The 21320-nt window shown below is 41.4% G+C and overlaps 3 protein-coding genes across 3 annotated transcripts in view; 2 read left to right on the top strand and 1 right to left on the bottom strand.

Moving 5' to 3' along the window:
• Positions 1–1368: 1368 nt before the first annotated feature.
• Positions 1369–12917, bottom strand: LOC137798855 (protein-glutamine gamma-glutamyltransferase E-like). Its single transcript, XM_068595863.1, has 15 exons — positions 12841–12917; positions 11867–12040; positions 10903–11157; positions 10336–10454; positions 9700–9828; positions 9166–9337; positions 7528–7663; positions 6324–6457; positions 5538–5653; positions 5284–5410; positions 4425–4702; positions 3184–3358; positions 2935–3098; positions 2718–2851; positions 1369–2282 (listed from the first exon to the last, which is right to left on the bottom strand). Exons 1-15 carry the CDS (start codon positions 12896–12898, stop codon positions 2126–2128), a joined length of 2328 nt encoding a protein of 775 aa, XP_068451964.1. The 5' UTR covers positions 12899–12917; the 3' UTR covers positions 1369–2125.
• A 1985-nt stretch (positions 12918–14902) lies between these two features.
• Positions 14903–17598, top strand: LOC137798841 (HLA class II histocompatibility antigen, DQ alpha 2 chain-like). The gene is made up of 4 exons (XM_068595839.1): positions 14903–15020; positions 15550–15807; positions 16276–16557; positions 16844–17598. Exons 1-4 carry the CDS (start codon positions 14960–14962, stop codon positions 16957–16959), a joined length of 717 nt encoding a protein of 238 aa, XP_068451940.1. The 5' UTR covers positions 14903–14959; the 3' UTR covers positions 16960–17598.
• Positions 17599–18328: 730 nt separating this feature from the next.
• Positions 18329–21320, top strand: part of ccndbp1 (cyclin D-type binding-protein 1) — a 6370-nt gene continuing 3378 nt past the window's right edge. The window contains exons 1-6 of the mRNA XM_068595858.1: positions 18329–18486; positions 19103–19162; positions 19285–19364; positions 19832–19913; positions 20569–20665; positions 20818–20891. Coding sequence (XP_068451959.1) covers positions 18339–18486; positions 19103–19162; positions 19285–19364; positions 19832–19913; positions 20569–20665; positions 20818–20891 — 541 coding nt within the window. The 5' untranslated portion in view covers positions 18329–18338. The remainder of the gene's footprint in view (positions 18487–19102; positions 19163–19284; positions 19365–19831; positions 19914–20568; positions 20666–20817; positions 20892–21320) is intronic.

Raw genomic sequence — 21320 nt, 5'->3', positions numbered from 1 at the left:
CTGACCTAAAAGTAAGTTGTATTCATTAAATTATACTACAAATCACAAATTTAAACCCTGAGGGACTTTATAATCTGTGCATTTTATTAGACAATTAATCTTTTCCTCTCTGGTCGGCGCTACTGAGCAAAAACAACCACACAAAAGAATAGTTCATTTCCACAGGCCTTCATGAAGAGTTCATAATTAAATGAGTCATAAGTCGAAGTCGATTTTATTATCAATTTTGTACGGTGTCAATTCGTCTGTACACTTACTGACACGGTGTATATTTACAGTTTAAAATACACTGTAAATATACACTGTAATCCAGCAATGTCGACTATAACTCCTGCACACTTTATACATGTATGACTATTTAATTATGTATTATTTTGCACTAATAATATGTGTATGGTTTACATAAACACGAGGCTTCTATATATATACACACACATGTTGTTTCTTTGTACATATACACCTTTAACATTGTAATATATTTATCTTTTTTTCAGCTTTGTTGTATTTATTGACACATGTTTTATCTTACTGTTCCTGTAAGTGAGAGCAACTCAAACCTGGTTTCAAATAACTGCACTAACAATATGTATTATTAGCGTCATCAGTCAGATATTTCTTTAGGAGCAACGTTTTTTTTCTCTCCAAACATCCATCTTTCCCATAACAGTGAACGCATCACCAGACAGGGCGCAGCAGGTGTTTGGTTTCTATTTCGGAGAAAAGGGGGTCGAGTCTCGTTACAGGCAAGTCTCGCGCTGTTTCGAAATCTAGAGCAAAACTGCTGTTTCATCGTTACTATCAATTAATTTAGACACAAGAGGGACACAAAGAGACCAAGCATTGACTCACAATGACCAAAAAAACTACAAAGAGGTTAAAAATGAGTACAAAGGGACACCGAACGTCTACAAACAGAGGCACATTGTGCATGTCTGTGCATGTAGGGGCCCATTGCCTCACCATCCATGCTCTAAAGGTTTTATATTGTGTATTAGATTTGTGCGAACCTCCTCATGCTAGTGAAGGAGACATTTCTCCTCCTTGTATAAGAGCTAAAACTATCTAATATTTGACATGAAAAAAGGCCAAAATGAGTGCCAAATCTGTATGGAAAGGCGTGAAATTGTATGACGTGAATCACCCAGAGACAACACATTTCATTTGATGAATCAGTGTGATTACGTAATGCTCTGTGGCATCACTATGAAAGACACAAATGCATGGTGGCTCCTCCCATCAGTGTGTGAATGGGTGATGAGTGATGTCATGTAATGTTAAAGCGCTTTGAGTGGACGCAAGACTAGAAAAGCGCTATACAAGTACAAGTCCATTTACCATTTACAAAGGGCACATTGGCTTTCAGTAACACTTTATTTTCCGTAAAAACATAATAACGTGTAAATGAGGACAGCTTACATGTCATTTTGTCTCCACAAGGAGGCGCTTTAGCACCAGTTGGCCTCCTCCAAGAAGCAGAACCAAGCTCGCAAATGAATTGCTGAAAGCTAAAAGTTCAGAAGACCTGCAGGTCGAAGTGGACCTGAAAACATTCCCTCACGCACCGGTGGGGTTCAGCGGCGTTCATGTAAACCTTTAACGCGACGTGATTTCACCGTCTGACAAAAATAAACACCTAAACAAAATACCAAATACAAGATTTGAGCAACGTAACAGAGTGACAGCCCACTGCATGAATGTGACAGGAACTATTCATATGATGAGCAGTATATGCATGGTACACAACCCAGATAGCCGCTGTTCTCGAGCCGTGAGACGTCTTTCTTTTGTCCTCTTCTACGAGGCAGCGCTCATTAGTTTCATCACTGGCCGGGTATTTTGGACGTTAAAACATATCTCATATCAGACCCATATTTAACACCACACAGTAGCAGGAGTAGTAGTGGCAGAAAGAAAAACCTGAATGTAAATTTTCCGATTATCTTATTTTATCTTAATGGTGTGCGGCGAGACTCAAATTCCCAGCCGGTGTTATCATACGCCACCATATTTGATTGAGAACAACATGCTTATACTCTTTTTTGGGGGTTAATCTCTGAAGGTAAAAAAGTCACATTGAGCCATTTTTTTGCGTCAGAGTGAACGTCTGAGACTCTCACTCAGCGTTTCAGAAAATTCCCTTCCTGACATTGATGGTGCATTTGCCCTTGATGTCCCTGAAGGTGGCGCAGTCGAAGTCGAGGAGGAGAGTCTTCTTCCCGGCCTTGTAGGGAGTGATGGGGACCATCACGCGTAATCTGTTGTTTTTCTTAAGATCCGGAAGCCTACATGACAACAAATAAACAAAAATACACACATCAGGTTGGTATCGAAACATCTCGGCTCACAAACACACGCGTCACAAAAACAAACATATGAATGCGTTTTGATCTTCATTGCTTTAAAAACGCCAGACATTTGCTGGTTGCGGCTTCAATTTGTCTTCACATCGTTCAGAAAACTTTCTAAAATGACTAAAAACGTGGTTTTAGTGGTTGCGCAACATCAAACTGAGATTATATATGTTTTTTTGAGAGACAATTGAAGTTATTGTTGCTTTTTGTATTACAATGATGATTTCGTTATTTAGTGTTATTTTACTTTACACCAGCCTGTAAACACCTTGAACATAATTAATCATCCCCACCAGGTTATGTTAGACACACACACACACACACACACACACACACACACACACACACACACACACACACACTCACTTTATTTTAAGCTCATCATGCACCAGGCCGCTTCCAGAGAAAGTCAGAGAGCACTTTGTCAGCGTCTCGTTGGCTGGGTTGTTGAACACCACCTCCGCTTGCACCGTACGGAACCGTCTGGTCCATTTGGGAAGCTGGAACACAACAATTATGATTAAAAATCATTAAATCGTATTCAGTCAGGAAACAAAACGGCAAAAAAATGTTTTTTACTGACTTTGATGGTGATGGGAGGGTCAATCAGCACGACGTCATCCTCAGCTAAGTACACGTAATCCGGCATCTTTTTGTCCGTGACCACAACGGAAAAATTCATGCAGTCGCTGGCCAACATGTGTTTATGGTAGACCGAAAATGGGACCCGGATCGGGATTCTCAGATCTCCAAGAGACAGAGGAAAGGACGAGTCAACAAAAAACCTACAGTGTTTTCTCACATGTACACATTTTCACGGATAAAGATTCACCTTTCCTGGGCAGCAGCGTCTTCTCCTTCACCTCATTCTGGATTTTCGTGGTCACTGTGCCGTTGTACCTCATGGCTGCGACCCGGATGTCGACCAACAACGGCCGGTTGATGGTGCTCGCGCTCTTCAGCACCAGCTTCAGCCTCACGTTCTTACCGTTCATGGGCGGGGTCACCTGCAGCGCCAACGCCAATGAAACGATCCGAGACGTCGATAAAAGGCCAAAAACACACCCGTTAAAACGAATCCAATGTAGTTTTGTCTTTGATAAAGTTGAGATAAAGTTGATGAGGGAGAGCCCAAGTGCTTACACCTGGTGATGCCACTCCTCAACACCAAAGAAGAAGAAAAAAGAACGACAAATAACACACAAAGCATCCTATTCAGTAGTCTAAAGCAGTGGTTCTCAACTGGTGGGTCCGCAACCCACAAGTAGGTCGCAGACCCGTTTTCCTTTGCTTGAAAAAAAAAAAATTTGATCCTGTGATTGCTTTAAAGAACACTTTAAATTGATTCTGAAACTTAAAATCTAGAAATCATTGACTGACTTTTATACTACTCCTCGCAATCTGTATTCACACTCATGGTTTCCACACCCAGCATGCAACACTACTGATCACGATCTGTATTCACACTCATGGTTTGGATGTTTCCTGCAGGTTTTCAGAGCTTTTTAACCATTTTAGGACATTCTGCCTTGATTTTAATCCAGAACACCAGCACTCCAGCAGACTTGAAACGTACATTTAAGTTTCATTTTTGGGGTGGCCTCTGACATGTGTCAAGAGTAAGAGGCTCAGATGCAAAGACGGATGTATCCAGTCATTTTTCAAAATAAAACCAGCCTTTTTTTTCTTCTTTTTTTTCATTCTTTCTGTACGGCCCGATACTAAGGAGACATTGCGTTACTCGCTCACAGATGAAGACGTTTTTGAGAGTAATTCAACAGTATTATGCACCTGGGCCGGCAGGGTTAGTTTAGGTTCTGTTACTTATCTTATTGTTTTGTTATGAACCTTCAACACCACAACACACACACACTCACACTCCCAGCATGTAACACTACTGTCTCCATTCTATCTCAGGTTCAAACTGCACCATCTTTTCCTTTAATACATTGGAGATGTTGAGACTGTCCCTCGATTTGGGTCGCGGCTTATCATTATAGGGTGATGGTTGGTTCCGGAGCCAGACCAGTTGAGAACCACTGGTTTAAAGGGAAAAAAGTTTCTGCAACGCACCTCTTCAAAACGCATGTGCACGACCTCTGGTGGAGTTGGCTCTGGGGGTCCCGCGTCCGGACTTTCTTCGTCGTCGTCGTCGTCGTCTTCATCTTCCTCCTCCATCTCTACATTGCCCTCGTCCTCCTCAACCTCTTCAACCCCGATGTTCTCCTCCTCTTCGCCTTCTTCCATGTCTTCATCCTCCTCGTCTTCCTCCTCATCCTCGTCCTCTTCGTCAACTCTGGAGTAGTCTCTGGTCCTGGCGTATTCAAAGACAGACCTCTCCTTTTCTGATCCTGGAAATTGGGATGAGGAAATTAGGGCTTCAGTCACTTTCCTAAACGTCAAAATGCTGCTAACACGTGGTTGAACCAGCCTAGCATCAACGCGTAGTGGAACTAGCATGCTAATTAGAGAACAGCCGGCTACTTAGCCAGCTTGTGAATGTACAGGTTACAGATTTTTTTTAAATGTTATTTATTTATAATCCATTATTAATTGCCCACAACAGAGCTGAGGTCTGCCTCTCGCCGCTAGGAGAAGACTTTGCAGACTAGCTTGCTAACTAGCTTGCTGGCTAACAAGCCAACTGTCCTTTCAGGGCCTCCCATCTGCTCTCTTCCCAGCGAAGTAGTCTGCTAGCAGGAGTTTGCTGATATGGACACATTTTTTTACGTTGACTTTTCCCCAGAGAGCGAGTGACTTTTACTTATTGAAAGAAACTTGTATTTTCACGACAAAAACAAGCCAAGAAAACCTGTTTTACCAACATTATTCTTCCTCGTCCTACAATTCGCCCACAAAGATACTACTTCATGTTGACCAACAGAGCAGAGGTTGTGTGTTTGTGTGTGACCCGTTTGTCAGGCGAACCAACCCTCTTCGTGTTTGTAGGTGTGGGTGATGTCCTCCCTTTTGTCGGATCCAACAGCCTTGGTGGAGATATTGTGACCGACTTTCTTGGTGTCAGATACGACTTTCAACTTTGAACCGTCGGCTTTCACCTGATAGAACACACAAACACAGACAATAGAAAACAACAAAAACACATTAGTCTGAGGCTGGCCCTCTCATTTGACACTAACTCACTAAGTGTGACGTAGAGATTAGGCTCTAAATCTGCTCACTGACCAGCCAGTCAATGCAGTCGGCGTTGACCTCGGCGTAGACGAACGGGACGTCATATTTCACGTCCGTCTGTCCGTTCAGGATGGATTTGAGCGAAGCTGGACCGCAGCAGTACACACCTGCAGGAGGAAGAGGCGTTACAATATGGAAACAGAGTCACAAACCTCTCAACTCACACTGGAGTCGTTTGGTGTAACGCAGTGGTTCTCAAACTGTGGGGCGCGACCCTCTAGTGGGGCGCGGAGGTATTACATCGTCTGGATGGCCGCAGCGAAACGCCACCTCCGTTTGCCAACATGCACACAAGCACGCAAGAGTCTACAAAAGGATGCTGGTGTGGACGGATGGGTCTGACAAACACAGGACTTTCACCAAGGAGACTTGCTGTTTGTGTGTACGTAATTCATAATTTGAATATTGGGTCAAGAACCAAGGGGGCCTTGACCCATTGATGAGATTGGCAAATTTGATCAGTTTGTGAGTAGCAGAGCCTTCATCAACTTTTTTTTTGTTGCACTTTCTTGCATTTTACTTGACATACTTTAAAAGTATTTATAAAGCTGGTGTTTTTTGCTGAAGGATGTTAAATACTTGTCTACTGCACATGTCCAGAACAAGGTATCTAAAGAACTACAAGCTAGACAAACGAGTGATTTTTTTTGGCAATATTCATTCATCTCAATGAGTTTCAACAGTTGATCTTTCTGGAAAACAATTTTCCTCTTGAGCACGATATGAAAATCCCTCTGAACACATTTATGAACCACAGAGGATGAGGAGTTTCTGGACCTTCGCTTTTCTCTTGAGGTGTTGGATCAAGAACTTGCCAGCCGTCATAATTGTCGTCATATTTGTCGTCATATTTGCCGTCCACTAGCAGGTCTGGTCTCCTCATCCACGCCTCCACCCACACGTGGAAGTTCCTGAAAACCAAAAACAACATTCAGGATCTGCAGCGGTGCAAATACACCTCTGGGCTGCTACATTAAACAATGAAAGTCTGGAATATTCTTTTAAGATCCCTTTTGGACATGTTTTAAGATAAGAATTTGTATCCAAGCTTCTATTTTCTTGTTGTCTTAAATTATATCTGCTGCTCCTCCCTCATTGAGAAACCCCAAACCACTCCAACTAGAGCACTGGATTCATTCTGCAGCACTGGACTCATGTTCTTCTTTTTTTGTGATATCATATTTTTATTGATTTTCTAGATATGCATTAAAAATTAACAACGGCATATAAACTCAAAGGAATCACGGCAAAGTCTAAACGCTGCGTCCACAACAGAAGCGTTGTGAATATTCGCAACGCTTTCGTTGTGAATGCAGCTTAACACCGTCACCGCTGCGGGTTTCAAAATATGGCAAAAATATCAAACAACTTAAATGCGTAAGTGTTGGGACAATAATAATAATTTGAAGTGCGTCATCACCCCAATCAATCAGATTTCATTTATTTAAATGTGGCCGCTGGCAGTCGGCTTTCAGATTAAGTAGATACAAACAAGTCCAAAGACTATCTAATTGATACAAAATAATACCTACTTATGAGGATATATGTACTGTATGCTGGTAAAGGAATGCTACATAACAGGTTAGCTTGTCCAGCCCTAATAAAGATGGATGCTAATGCCGACAGATTGAAGGGTTAGAAATGAACCACCAAACGACATTGATCTGTTTTGGGTCTCAGGGCCAAATCGCCGCACCCAAACAACTTCAGACTGTTATTATAGGTGCAGTCAACCAGACATGTTGACACGATAATAAGCCTAATGATTGGTTTTCACCGATCTGATCTTATAAAACAAACTCCTTTCAGTTAGACATTTGGCAGATCGCAGAAGGAGTTCATGCCTTGAAGCCATTTCACCTTTTCTTTGCAGGACTTTAATAAATACTGGAACACATCACATGACCACTTTTATGTAAAAAAACACACTCTCTCTCTCTCTCTCTCTCTGTGTGTGAGAAAGTGAAGCACCGAGTCTCACCAAACGCTGTCGTAGGACGGCACCTCTTCGACTCCGTAGCCGGGGTGAAAAATGTCGATGGTCAGATTCCGGTCGTTGTCGTGGGCGGAGTCGAAGTTGCTGACCACGCGACACGGCACGCCCAGCAGGCGCATCACTGGAAGCAAACACGGAGACTTAAGTCGCTTAAATAAGCAATATGGCAACTTTCTGGTGGAGGAACAACGCCCTTCTTTTATTTAAATGTACCTAGACATTTACACAAAGATATATTAGTCTCGTTTTCTCTTTGTTGTAGTCTCTTTGCTGAAATCACGAGCGTTTACCGTCAAAGCAACAAAGACACATTCAGACTTAACCCTTTGATACACATCTGAACCCGTGTTGAGGCACAACATGGGTCAAAAATGACCCTTATTGACCTACACTGTAGGTGTGTAGCTTCATTAAACCAGCTAATCCTCCAGCTGCGGGAGGATTAGCTGGTTTAATGAAGCAGGGCGAGGCCAATTTAATCTCTCCAGTACTGTAAGGAGTGTGGGAGAAGCAGCCATGAAACCTATCATCTGACTCATGATGTTGACATTGATCATGTACAGTAAGTCTTTTGGACGGATTCTTTTTTAGCTTCAGCCTATTAATAACAGCCAACTCCCTAAAGTCTGTGTGAACTCAAATAGTTTCCTCATTAGGTGTGTCAGCTCTGCCATGGCAGTGTTTTCAGTTCCAAGAATGCTGCTGTTCGGCTTGTGGGTGTGTGTGCGTGTGTGTACCTGCTCTATTTCCTCGATGGCGTCTTTGTGTGTGTGTGTGTGTGTGTGTGTGTGTGTGTGTGTGTGTCAAGTATTTAACCCTAAGATACACAACCTGGGTCAAAGTGACTCGACGGAGTTTTAATTGTAAATATTTTTGCAATGCATTTATTTCACCATTCAGATTTCCAGGAATTGCTCAATTAACTTGTTTTTGATCGTCACACATTCTTCGTTTTATTTGTCCTTTTGTGCTTTTTTAATAAAAATAATTTTTGTATCACTACCCCTCTAAAATGCCCCGTATTTATTTCCTATGTTATTTTTAATGCACGGCTGTGTTTCTTTGCTATGTATTTAATCATTTAATATTACAAAGTATTCATTAATATATATTGTTTTGAATTACCATTAATAGTTTTCTTCATTTTCTCTGTCCTAATTCATGAACTAAAATGTTTTTTTGGATTACTATATCAAGTTTACACACACATTGTTGACCCATGTGTGTGAACTTGATTTAAAAATACAAAAAAAAAACACATTTCAGTTCATAAATTAAGACAGGAACTAGTGATTTGTGGTAATCAAAAACAAGATATTTAATGAATACTTTGATTATTAATTAATTAAATTCATTGATTTCCCAAAAATATAGCAAAGAAACACTCAGCCATGCATAAAATAACACTGTAGGCTAATCCTCCATCCTCCTAAATCAATCATTTAATTATTATTATTTTTTAAACTGTCAACACTATCGTGGTTGTATTCTCTTTCATTATTTATCTTGTATTTCAAAAAAATAACCCTAAGCTCAGGTATGAACACAAACGAGGCCGTGAAGGTGGACGTGTGAATAATCGCAGACACAGATGTTGTTCCAGGTGACAAAGACGGACGTTACCTGAGCACATCACACCGGCGAACACCCAGCATTGACCGTACTTGACGTGGCCGCTGTCGAACCAGCGCTGGAGGATGGCGTGACTGCCGGTCCAGTGATTGGGTCTCTCCCCGTCCTCATAGTCCCCGTCCCAGTTGCCCACCACGACTCCTTTGTCGTCCAGACTGTTGATCTGACAGGAAACAAGACAAATCATCACTGTTGTAAATCAAAATGATGAACTTTTGGACTCTTGACCCAAAAAACTGTGTCGCATGGGTTTGCCATTTGTCTTTTTTTTTTTACGATTTAAAAACTACATAATATCTGTCTTTCTCTCAAGCTTTTAATTGGCCCAAATGTTTGCAAAACGATTATCTGCGTTCAACTCCCAAAGATGTTAAAGTTAAACTAAAGGCGTCGCAAAAATGTCACGGATCATAAAGTGAAAACATAAGGGTCAATGCACTTTCTATGGATCCATGAAGCCTGCATTAAGTTGTGAATGTAGATAGCAGAGGGTCGTTGGTTTCAAACCGAGCGAGCGCGTCCTACCATGGCGCTGATCACGCGGCCGACGTAGATGGGGTTGCAGCGAGCAGAGACGTCGTCGGCCGGGTCGAGGATGTGCTTGGGGTTGACGTCCAACATCTTCAAACAAATTTCCACCATGTTGTCCTCAAACTGAACAGAAGGACGAGAGGAAGATGCTCTTGAGTCGCATCTTCTCCAGCGTCAGTACAGAGCAACGATGCAAACTTTAAATTACGGTTGTGTTCAATTTCCCCAAAGTCAAAGTTGGGTTGTTCATATTCAGACGTTACAGTTCAGGATTCAGAATTCAAAACTAAACAGCCAAGAAACCAAGATAACTCTGATTGTTGACTTATTTTTAGTCGCTGAATTTTAAATTCAGTGACATTTTAACTTCTCCATAAATTTGGAGCATTTTTGTGCGTGTGCGTGTGTGTGTGTGTATCTGGTATTGCTGACGTTGTGGGGACATCTATCTGTTTAGTCACATTTGGGGACTCACCTTCCCCTTTGGGGACCAAATGCAAATGTAAGGTTAAGGTTAGTCTAAGTCTCTGGGAAATGAATGCAAGTCAATAGAAAGTCCTCTGTAGTGATGGACACAGGACTGTGTGTGTGTCTGTGTCTGTGTGTGTATGTGTGTGTGTTAAGGATTACCTGTCCAAAGTCCCAATCAAGAGGAAAGATGTAGTTCCTACTTCCTTTGAAGATGATTCCGTGTTCGTTCAGCACATACTCATCGATCTCCTTCAAATCCTTCATATACACCCAGTCATCTGCGGAGACAGACAGACGATATTATTTACAGTGTAAATAAAGTTCAAATACTTGAGTGTTTTCTTTTCATGCAACTTTCTACTTCCTCTTTATTACATCTAAGATGAGAAATATTAATCGCACCTTTTAACTTCAAGACAGTTTATAAAAAAGTTTATAAAACATGATGCTTTATTCTAAATTATACATTAATTAAAATTTAAGTACAGCTGAAACAGTTAGTCGAGTTGATAAACAATCAATACATTTTTTAAAAAATCAGCAAATAAATCAATAATGAAAATATGTATATATATATTTAAAGGAGCTTTTATTGCATTATAGATCACTTTTACTTTTGACACATTTTCCTGATGATACTTGTATACTTTTACCTAACTTAACATTTCAACGCAGGGCTTTTATACTAGTCGCAGAGTATTTTAATGCTTTTGGTACGAGACCTACCGGGGCACCAGGGGTTGTAGAGCACCACCAGCTTCGCCAGCAGGTTGTACTCCTCCCCGAGTTTCTCGGACAGGTCGAACTCCCCGATGGGGCAGTCGGCCGGCGGCGTGACGGTGAGCACCAGGAGGCCCGTCACCAGGGTGGAGTCCTTTTGAATCTCCACCTTCCAAACAGCCTTCGCTGATTTAGATTGTACTCCGCGATCTGGGATGCTGAAGAAGGACATTGTGCCCTGCCACTCGGTCGGCTTTTCTCCTGCAGTGAGGAGCCACAGAGGGTCAGTCATGTGTTCACTGTGACAATACGGTTGTGTGTGATTTAAAAAAAGTATGTATATTTAAACAATATGAGCTAAAACACTGATAGTTCACGTGCTGGACAAATTTATTGGAAAAAGCAGCAAAAGAAAACTTTAAAGGAGTGAAATTGAGAGAAAATAGTGCAAAAGCTATCCAGCTAACCACCTTGTTTACACTTAACCTGATAGAAAAAGCAACTAAACACAATAATGCAACATGTAAATTATGTTTAATACATAATTACATTTTTTTTTTTAAAAGGTTTTGGGTGAAAATATATTCAATTCATTCAATTTAATTTGTATAGGCCAAAATCACAAATGAATGAATGGAAAATGAATACATACTTTATTAATTCCAATTGGGAAATTTGTTGACGGAGAAGCTTATAGACACAAAATAAAATATAAAACAAAAGGGATGAAAGATGTTTACAAAATAAAATACAATAAAGATATGTACATGGCGTGTTAATTTAGGAAATTAAATGTAAACAGAAAAAAAGTGCAAAAATACAAAGCATGCAAATTTACAAATGTCCTCATCTATAAGGACATGTTGTTACATTACAGTTAGATGTATTACATTATTGTGTTATATTACATTTTAAAATATCTACAATGAAAGCTATAAAAAACAACTCATTCGATGAAAGAAAGGCCGACCTGTCGCTGCTTTAAAGGTGAGTGAGTGACGCTTCGGGTTGAAAGCGTTCTTCAGGTTCAGGGTCATGTTGAAGGGCTGGCCTCGCCGCACAATCAGCTTCTCCTCTGAGATCTCATCGGTGTGGTGAGCAACGTTGTTGGTTTTACACCGGAGGTCCACTCCACTGATAAACGCTGGAAGAAAAGAATAAAACAAGCTGTTACTGAAAGATATAGAAAACAACTCTTTGAATATATCTTTATTGATTTGTGTGATGTCGGCACTATTGTCATTGTCATGATTCAAGATATTTGTCTTGTCATATGCACAGATAGCAGAGTTACTCTGTACAATGAAAAGCTTGTTTTGGGTCTTCCTAACACACATTACAACAAACTTAAGATAAATAAAAAAAAGGCACAACATATAAGAGTATTGCACAAAAATAAGGCACAGAATTACACTTGTTTATTGTAATTATTGTCATATTATTGTCATATATTATTTGATGTCGTCATTATTATCATCCACTGTGTAGAAAAAGCAAATAAAAAGATAGTAACTATAAAATAATAATTAATAACAATTAATCGATCAAGTACAATTCTTAAAGTTCACATAAACTAAGAAACAATGTGACATCACACAGGAAACCACCACGAATACCAAAAGCAAATGAAGAATCTCTGCAAGTTGTTCACAACAAGAAAACTAAGTCACAGAAGACACTAAAACACTGACGGACACTCTAGAAGTTAATAAAAAGTCCAGTAGATGGAGGTATAGGACGGATATTAAATCTAAAAACAGTGATAAAACTCTTGAAGACAACATGTTATTGAACTAGCGTGTAGTGTGGGTTCAGTCTAAGTTTAACATGTAAGATATTCACCACCTCACTTTTCACTTCTATGGCGCCTTTTAGCCTCCATACGTAAGCTTTTCTGCAGAAGTATAACTTCGGGGTGAAAACAGATCTTATTTGTGTACTTACTGGATTCTTTTGGTTTCTCTGTCATCCCCGCAGCAGTTTCTCCAGGTGTAGCTGCCATCCTTCCAGAATATAGTAGATACAGAGAAGTGCGTACTGGCAGGCAGTCAGCGGCGCATTGACAGGTGAGGATTTCACAGATTTTATACCTCACCGGCCCAACCCATTGTCAGAGAAACACGCAACTGTCGTGACATTTAACTGCTTCCTGGCTGCGATGCACCGCATTGGCATTTAAGACTACTGGCACTGTGACAACTACTGCCTCTGGCTAACTACATCCAAGGAGAGGACAAGTGGAGACAGTATTCGATTTGTTATTAAAAATGTTTGATGAATACTTTTCAAATATATTAAAAACAGAGTTCAAACACATTTTGAACAATGGATTTCCATGACTTTAAACCCATTTTCTATGACTTTTATCCAGATTTCCATGACTTTTTCAAATTTCCATGACTTTTTCAAATTTCCATGACTTTCAACCCATTTTCCATGACTTTCAACCCATTTTCCATGACTTTCAACCCATTTTCCATGACTTTTATCCAGTCTTCCATGACTTTTATCCCAATTTCCACAACTTTTTTTTTCTCCAAATTTCCATTACTTTTATCACAATTTCTATTACTTTTATCCAAATTTCCATAACATTTTTTATCCCAATTTCCATGACTTTTAACCAAATTCACACAACTTTAGTAAAAAAAAAAAAAAAAACTACAACTGTCGTCTTTAAAATGTAATAAATAATAAATGCTGTTGACACTTGGATGGTGAGAGGAGGATTTCTGTGGAAATCTAGGCCAGGGTGTGGCAACCTGATCTCATATTTGCACACACACGCACACACACACACACACACACACACACACACACACACACACACACATGTATATATATATATATATATATATATATATATATATATATATATATATATATATATGGGTTAGGTTTAGAAACCGACCAACGTGAGTCAGAAACTTAAAAACAAACAACTGATGTGATGAGAGGATCTGATATACAGTCACATCGCCCACATGATTCTCACACCAACGCCAGGAGCAGAAGCAGAATTGGCAGAAGAAGAATGACAATTTGATGCCATTTCAAGTAAAGTTTAGGAGTTTCACTTCAAAAATTGGCCTGTAACTTATTTTTGGAGGATTAGACGCAGGCGTGTTTGGCATGTTTTGGTTCAAAGCCAGTCTCGATTTATCTCAAGTCTTTATCTTAATTGTTTTCCTGTTATTTCCCAAAAAAATCCTCTTAATTCCACTCGAAAGTTTTCCAAACTAGACTATTCCCCTGAAATATGCAACACCAGTTTTCATGTTTTAACCTGATGATCTGCAGAACTTTCTTTAACAACGCTGCCAACGTAGACAAAGAGAAATATGTTCATGTACATTATACTGTACTTAGATGACATTGTTGAATTCCTGAAGCTGCGAGGATTTCGTGTTGAAACCAGACAGGTCGGGGCATGTGACCAAACTCATGAAAGTTGGCACAAAACCACTCACAACCTGAACGACTCCGTCTAGCAACACACATGTGATTCTTCCTGTGAACGCCGTGAGCACCGATAGGTGTCGGACCGGTTCGGCCTCTGTGCCAATTTCAAAAAAGGTCACGGAAAAAACTGCTGCTGATGCCGACACAAGATATCTGGCAGTAAGACTCATCGACCTATGTAGGTATTTGTTTTTTCAAACATCGTCTTTCCTTTCACAAAGAATGTCGCAACGACAGTGAGGGGTTAAATCTCCTCGGGGTGAAATGTACATCCTGATCGTGGGATTACTGCCAACGAGTTCAGAGGGTTCTGCTCTATTTCCTCAATGGCGTCTTTCACAACTCCAATCTGATGAAACAGAATCATCAACACAGTTGCCTCATTGTCTGTGAAGAGACTTGGGATGCACCTATAAGTACAGTTTAAATGTTTCCTAAAAGGAATTATTTCCTCTGTGCAAATGACAACTTCCTGTATTGAGTCTCCGGACCATATATGTTCTACCCGGCAACACCGGCATCATCGTGCCTGATTGGCCGGTTTGAGGTTCCTGTTTCCAGACGTTTCCTTCTCTGAACACACACATCGGGCTCGGAAACGATGACTCTGGCTGTGATCTTACTGCTCGTATTCACTGGAGCTGTTTGCACTTCTGCAGCAAGTAAGAAGTAAGACTTTTTTGTGAGTGGCTAAAGTGAAATTAAAAAGAAAGGGATGAGATATAACAAGTTGCATCGATGTTAAACAACAATGTCACCGCTTTGCTTGTTTTTAGCTTGTCATCTGTTTTCCTCTACAAAACATGAAAAAGATTGGGTGATGAAAATTTACTTAACAGTCATGGGAATGTGCTCAACAGTCTTGGAAATTTGGTTAAAAGTCATGGAAATTGGGTTAAAAGTCATGCAAAAGTCATGGAAATCCATTGGTCAAATTGTGTATGAACCCTGCGCACAGTTTTTACATAAACTATGTTTTGGGAGAAGATAAAACATATTTTTTTTCCCTCTGGAGTAAATCAATGTTCTCATATCTCAACAAGAAAGCCAATAAGGGCATTTCAAGGTCATGTAACATTGATGTCCATCACATGTTTTAACCGCCGTCCAAGCTGTCGGTTTCAATGCATCTCGCTACAATGTGACTCTTTTTAAACCTTCTTCCATCTTGTTTCTTCGTCTGCTCTCCAGCAACCGCCCATGACTTCCGCTACGTCTACGAGTGCTACGAGTCCGGCGAGGTGCGGGTGGACATCCTCGTCGACGGGGACGTGCTCGCGTATGCGGACTTCAGCAGGAAAGAAGTGGTGTTCTGGATACCTCATCTGCCTGAGTCTGTGAAGGACTTAAAGAAAAGGGCTTATGAAATTGCCAAATCTAGCATTATTCACTGTCGCAGTGTGATGAGCAAAGCAAAGAAAGCTTCTGCTGGCGCGATCATGCGGCAAGGTAACCGAGTTTATCCGACTACCGTGAAAGTCGGGTCGCAAGCCGCTACTGTCTTCGGTGGGTGTCCCCGTTAGCTCCCTGCTGTAGCCAGCTAGCGCTGCTGTTAGGTCTCCGCTAGCTCTCCTCTAGCTCGTCTCTAGCTCCCTGACAACCACCAAAGGTAGCGGGACCAGCGCCAGCTCGACGCCCGACTCGGGCAGCTGTGATGCGTGTAGTGGCAGCAGCAGCAGCAGCGGGGAGCTAACAGCAGTGCTAGCTTGTAACGGCGGGCAGCTAGCAGCAGTGCTAGCTTGCTACAGTGGGGAGCTAGCAGCAGCACGAGCTTGCTATAGCGGGCTCACCCACTGAAGGTATAGAAGCAACTTGTAACCCAACTTTTACGGTATTTGTTTAACCCAATGGATCATAATTTGTAATATCCCTTAAAAAAGGTCCTCAGTCCGGTTCTTTTCTGTCCTGGTTCACCAGACGCTCCGGACGTCTCCATCTACAGCCGGTATGAGGCCGCTGACGGCGTGGCGAACACGCTCTTCTGTTTGGCCGACAACTTCTACCCGCCCTCCATCAACTTCACGTGGACCAAGAACGGGGCGGCGGTCTCATGCGGGGTGTCGGACCTGCGTTACAGCCACAACGGTGAAGGGACGTTTCGCAGGATTTCGGCGCTGAGTTTCACCCCCCGCGAGGGAGACGTGTACTCCTGTTCGGTGGAGCACCAGGCCTCGACTCGGCCTCTCGCCAGGAGCTGGGGTGAGGCAAAACGGCCTTTATAACTAATTATACAGACAAGATGATGTTAGAACCCCAAATTACATTTAATGAAGTTCAGGATGAAGATCAGACTGGAAGAACTACCCGTCACACACCTGTTGCCACCTGTAACTCCTCTGGTTAGAAGTCTATGCTTCATGTGTTAAAGCTGCATTCTCTCTACTGGCCACCAGGGGGCTTCTTGAATACAGCATGCTGCTCATTTCGTAAATTGTGGTCATTTAGAGTCAAACAGGCCTTAACAAAGTGTTCGTTCCATCCACAGAGCTGAAGGAGAGTCCAGGACTGAGTCCAGCAGCTGGATTCTTCAGCGTGAGCCTCGTTTTGTGCCTGTTGGGAATCATGTCCGGAGCCTTCTTCTTCAACAAGCAGCCGAATTAGTGCCTTCACATCTGTGATTTTACTGAGAGCAGCTCAATGATGGTGGTTTTATGCGCATTAAAGTTACTGTCAAGAATGTAAAAACTAGATATGAAGAATCAATAGAATACTGATGCCTTTATATGACCAAGTACACAAGTATAAACAATGCCATCAGTGAGATGATTGGCTATTGGTGCATATGTAGTCCTGCAGAAATTCCATCAGCTCAGCCCACCGTGAACACACCCACCTGTCTTCGCTGTAGTCTCTCACCTGCAAAAGGAGGAGGAGAAGGAGGAGGAGGCGGAGGAGGAGGAAGAGGAGGAAGAGGAGGAGGTATTCCTTGGCTTGGTGGAGAGAAGTGAAGCTCCAGAACCAGAACCACAAGTAGCAGACTGTCAGACCCTAATGCGGTAAAATTAAAGGTTTTCTAAAGGGACTCTGGTGTTCGGAAGCACTACCACCGTTGTCCACAGGGGCCGCCATAATCAACAAAAATAAGTTCCTCGTATCTTTTAAATAAACTAAACATTAGCAACACACGTTAACTAAGTATATAACACATATTTATTGTGACCAATGGACATATTATCAATGATTTACAGATGTGGATGTACACTGCAACTTAATGTTTTAAGTTATAAACATTCCTGGCAAATAAACGATTTCTGATTCTGATTCTAAAGTGTATTCTCTTTTCTTCACATGATTGGCATCTAAATTGTATTGTTTGCTGTTTAATGAAGATATAATTGTTGGATGAGGTGCTACATAATCAACAACATATGTTTATATAAGATGGAAGGATGATAACACACAAACAGACGGATATGGATTTAGTTACCTTTTCCCTCCAAATATGGGCAACGGCTGAGTCAAAGATCACAACTGATAAAGTTAGTCCAGGTAAACAGGATGAAAACATATATAACTAAAAAACATCCTCAGTTTTATTATTTGTATTGCAAAATCTGAATTATTTATTTAAGTACGTATATGTTATCAAGCATATGTTCCAATACAGATACATTTAAAGGAAAAGGTATGTTACTAATACAGGACCAGGAAAGAATAATTTTCTCATGAAAGTTATGTTTAAGGTGAGTTTCACGGTACCATTATAACATTTCAAAATAAAATAAAAGGCACTCATTTCTTTCTATTACATTTTAAAGTTTTTACTAAGACAACAAATGAACAAAGATTATCTTAAAATACTCATATATATTTTTAAAACAAATTATTTCAAGCCCATTAAATGGGTTCCTTCTCTGCTTGCAATACTCTCGTTTCGCCACAAGGTGTCACTCAAAAAAGCATTTTACCGCCGTGTCGGTGCTCCCTCTATAATCGTCCCCGGCTCAACTTCCGGTTCTTTCTGTAGTTCCACAACACGCATGTTTCTCGAGCTGTTTCGAAAAAAAAACACACACACACACACGCAAACTTTTGTTGTCATGAGTGCTGACAATTGCGGCGGAAACGTGTCTTTGCCTTTACGGAATCTACTGAACTCCATCCAGAGCATCAGAGACCGAGTCCGAGGTATTTATGTGCCGCATGAAACGTGACTTTATGTCGGTATGTGCGAGTCAAGTTAGCGCTACAAGGCGCTAACTGGTGATTAAAATATAGTTAGTTGACTTCAGTAACGTTACTTTTTGTGAACACCAAGTTCAGTTTGTCCGTTATTCTTTAAAAAAAAAAAGTTGTGTTAACAAGTTTAATGCTACAGTGTTGACTTCCGGTTTGTTTAGCTAACTGTTATCAAGATCTAACGTTAAATGATCCGAAGCAGCTTCACATAAACACTTTACTACTAATACTTATATTTAAATAGATGTCTTTTATCAAGGTTTTAATATTGTGTTTTGTCTGTGTGTGTATAAATTATATATATGTATGGAGCTATCCATCTTTATATATACACTATATCTATTTATCTGTGTTGTGTGCGTACATATATATATATATATATATATATATATATATATATATATATATATATATATATATATATATATAGACATTCAGTCAATTTCACATATTTTAAACATTTAGCTACTAAAGCGACTGAATTTGACGGGTTTGCCTCGGTAGAAGTTTTCTTTTCACTTTTCTCTGACACAAAACATGTCCGACCGCTGGTTTTCCTTCACAGATGGCGAATCCAACGAGACGGACGGGCCGTTCAACCTCTCCAACTTCTGGGACACGCTGAGTTGAGTACAGTTCCTCACCCGTCGCCCTCTTCCTCCCGGTGTCTTATCTGCTTACGACAACATGTCCACATCTCACTACTGGACATCTTTCATGTGGTGTAACGGCCTCTTCTCTCCTCAGACCAGGCCGTGAAGGCCGTGTCCCACGAAGCCACCAAACTCAGCCTGGCCTTCTCCAAACCCCCGCTGCCTTCACAGCAGGTCAGACCATCATCAAGTACAGTAATCACTAGAAAATGAACCATATTCGTAGTTTATATATTATTATTTCCAGCAGTCACACAGATGATGTCACGGCTGTGTGTGTATCCGGATAACAAACAAAGTCAAAAAGCTAAAAAACGCAACCATGTTAGTTCAGGATGTTATGTGTATGAGTCTTTTAGAAAGTTGAATGAATAAATGTATACTTTATGTTGTACTTTATATACTTTTGTTGACAAAGTAGCAGCTAACAGACACAAAATAAAACATAAAAACAACAGGGATGAAAGATATGTAGGGGGCAGCGAGTCTTTATTTAGGAAATTAAATGTAAACAACAGTATTTGTGAAGCTTAAACTTCATATATTGTTCTCTTGACTCTCGAATTGTCGCACAAACTTTCCGCCTGTCATTCACGACGTATTCATGTGTGTTTTCCTCGCCTCTCTTCCCTCCTTTGCAGGACGTGGAGACGCTCTCAGAGTCCATCCTGAAGAGCGTCCTGAGTCTGTCCACGGTATTTTACTGGCTGCCGAAGAGCCAAGGTGAACACTATGAAACCGCTCTGTTTCATGTTTATTTCTCGTCTCTAAAAAGTGCGGTGTTGCAGAGTCAAAAAAAAGATGATGTCAACGTTTTTTTATACACAGGTTTTAAACAAAGAAATTGCTTCTAATTAATTAAATATCCGCTCCGCTAGTGAAACGCGTAGGTCAAGAGTTCAGGATGTAGCGGCCCTTAGTGGTCGGGGTGCAGATTGCAACTAACTGAAAACCCCTCGGCGGTGTATGATGTTAGCTGAGAGATTAGCAGAGACGTTAGCAGAGACGTTAGCAGAGACGTTAGCAGAGACGTTAGCTGAGACGTTAGCTGAGACGTTAGCAGAGACGTGAGCTGAGACGTGAGCTGAGACGTTAGCTGAGACGTTAGCAGAGACGTGAGCTGAGACGTTAGCTGAGACGTTAGCAGAGACGTGAGCTGAGACGTGAGCTGAGACGTTAGCTGAGACGTTAGCAGAGACGTTAGCAGAGACGTTAGCTGAGACGTTAGCTGAGACGTTAGCTGAGACGTTAGCTGAGACGTTAGCTGAGACGTTAGCAGAGACGTGAGCTGAGACGTGAGCTGAGACGTGAGCTGAGACGTTAGCAGCGGTTCAGACGACGAAGGAGCCCTGACTCTTCCTCTCTCTCGGCCTCTCAGGTGTCAGTCTGCGCCGGCGGGTCCGAGACGCCACCGTCGGGGTTCTGGAGGGCGTGGAGCAGCTGGTGGAGGTCATCCTGAGCGCCCCGCTGCAGAGGTACACACACACACACACACACACACACACACACACTTTGGAGAAAACGTGTTTTCTCCAAAGTACACCTGCCATTTCAACGTGTATTTAAAATACATTTAATTCTTCTTCTTCTTCTACTTCTCTTCCTCCTCCTCTTCCTCCTCCTCCAGTCTGTCCCAGGAGCAGTTGATATCAACAGGAAGTGTTTGGTCCGCATGTGATCACTTTGCTCAGTTGCCGCGAGGTCAGTAGACGTTGTATTTTTGGTTGTTGAAGAAAGAAAGAGACCTCGAGGCGATGCCGCCGGCCGCCTGCAGGTGGCGGTGTAAATCACATTTTACAGTTTTATTTTACTGTCGGCTCATTTCCAGAATCCCTCGTTGTCTCGTTTCACAGTTTTCTTTCACCTGGTCGTGGCGCTCGCGCTTCTTTGCATACTTTTCTAATAACAGGAAACGTGTCGCGAGGGTTTCGTGCAGCATTTCTTTTGCTTCCGCGGTTTCCTGCTGGATTCGGGTCGGTTCCTTTTGCGCATGCGTCTACAGACTCTGACACTTCTTCTGGAAACTGGACCGCATCCAGAAAAATGTCAAATCGAGCCTCGGCTTGTTAGTGGATTGGCACCGTTCCTCTTTTCTCCCTTCACATTTGTAGCATCTTATTTTTTTAACAT

The sequence above is a fragment of the Clinocottus analis genome, unplaced genomic scaffold (genome assembly GCF_023055335.1).
Source record: "Clinocottus analis isolate CAN_PGR_092001 unplaced genomic scaffold, fCliAna1.0.p SCAF_32, whole genome shotgun sequence".
Taxonomy (NCBI): domain Eukaryota; kingdom Metazoa; phylum Chordata; class Actinopteri; order Perciformes; family Cottidae; genus Clinocottus; species Clinocottus analis.
Note: the sequence above shows the minus strand (reverse complement) of the source record. Positions and strands in the feature narration are given on the sequence as shown.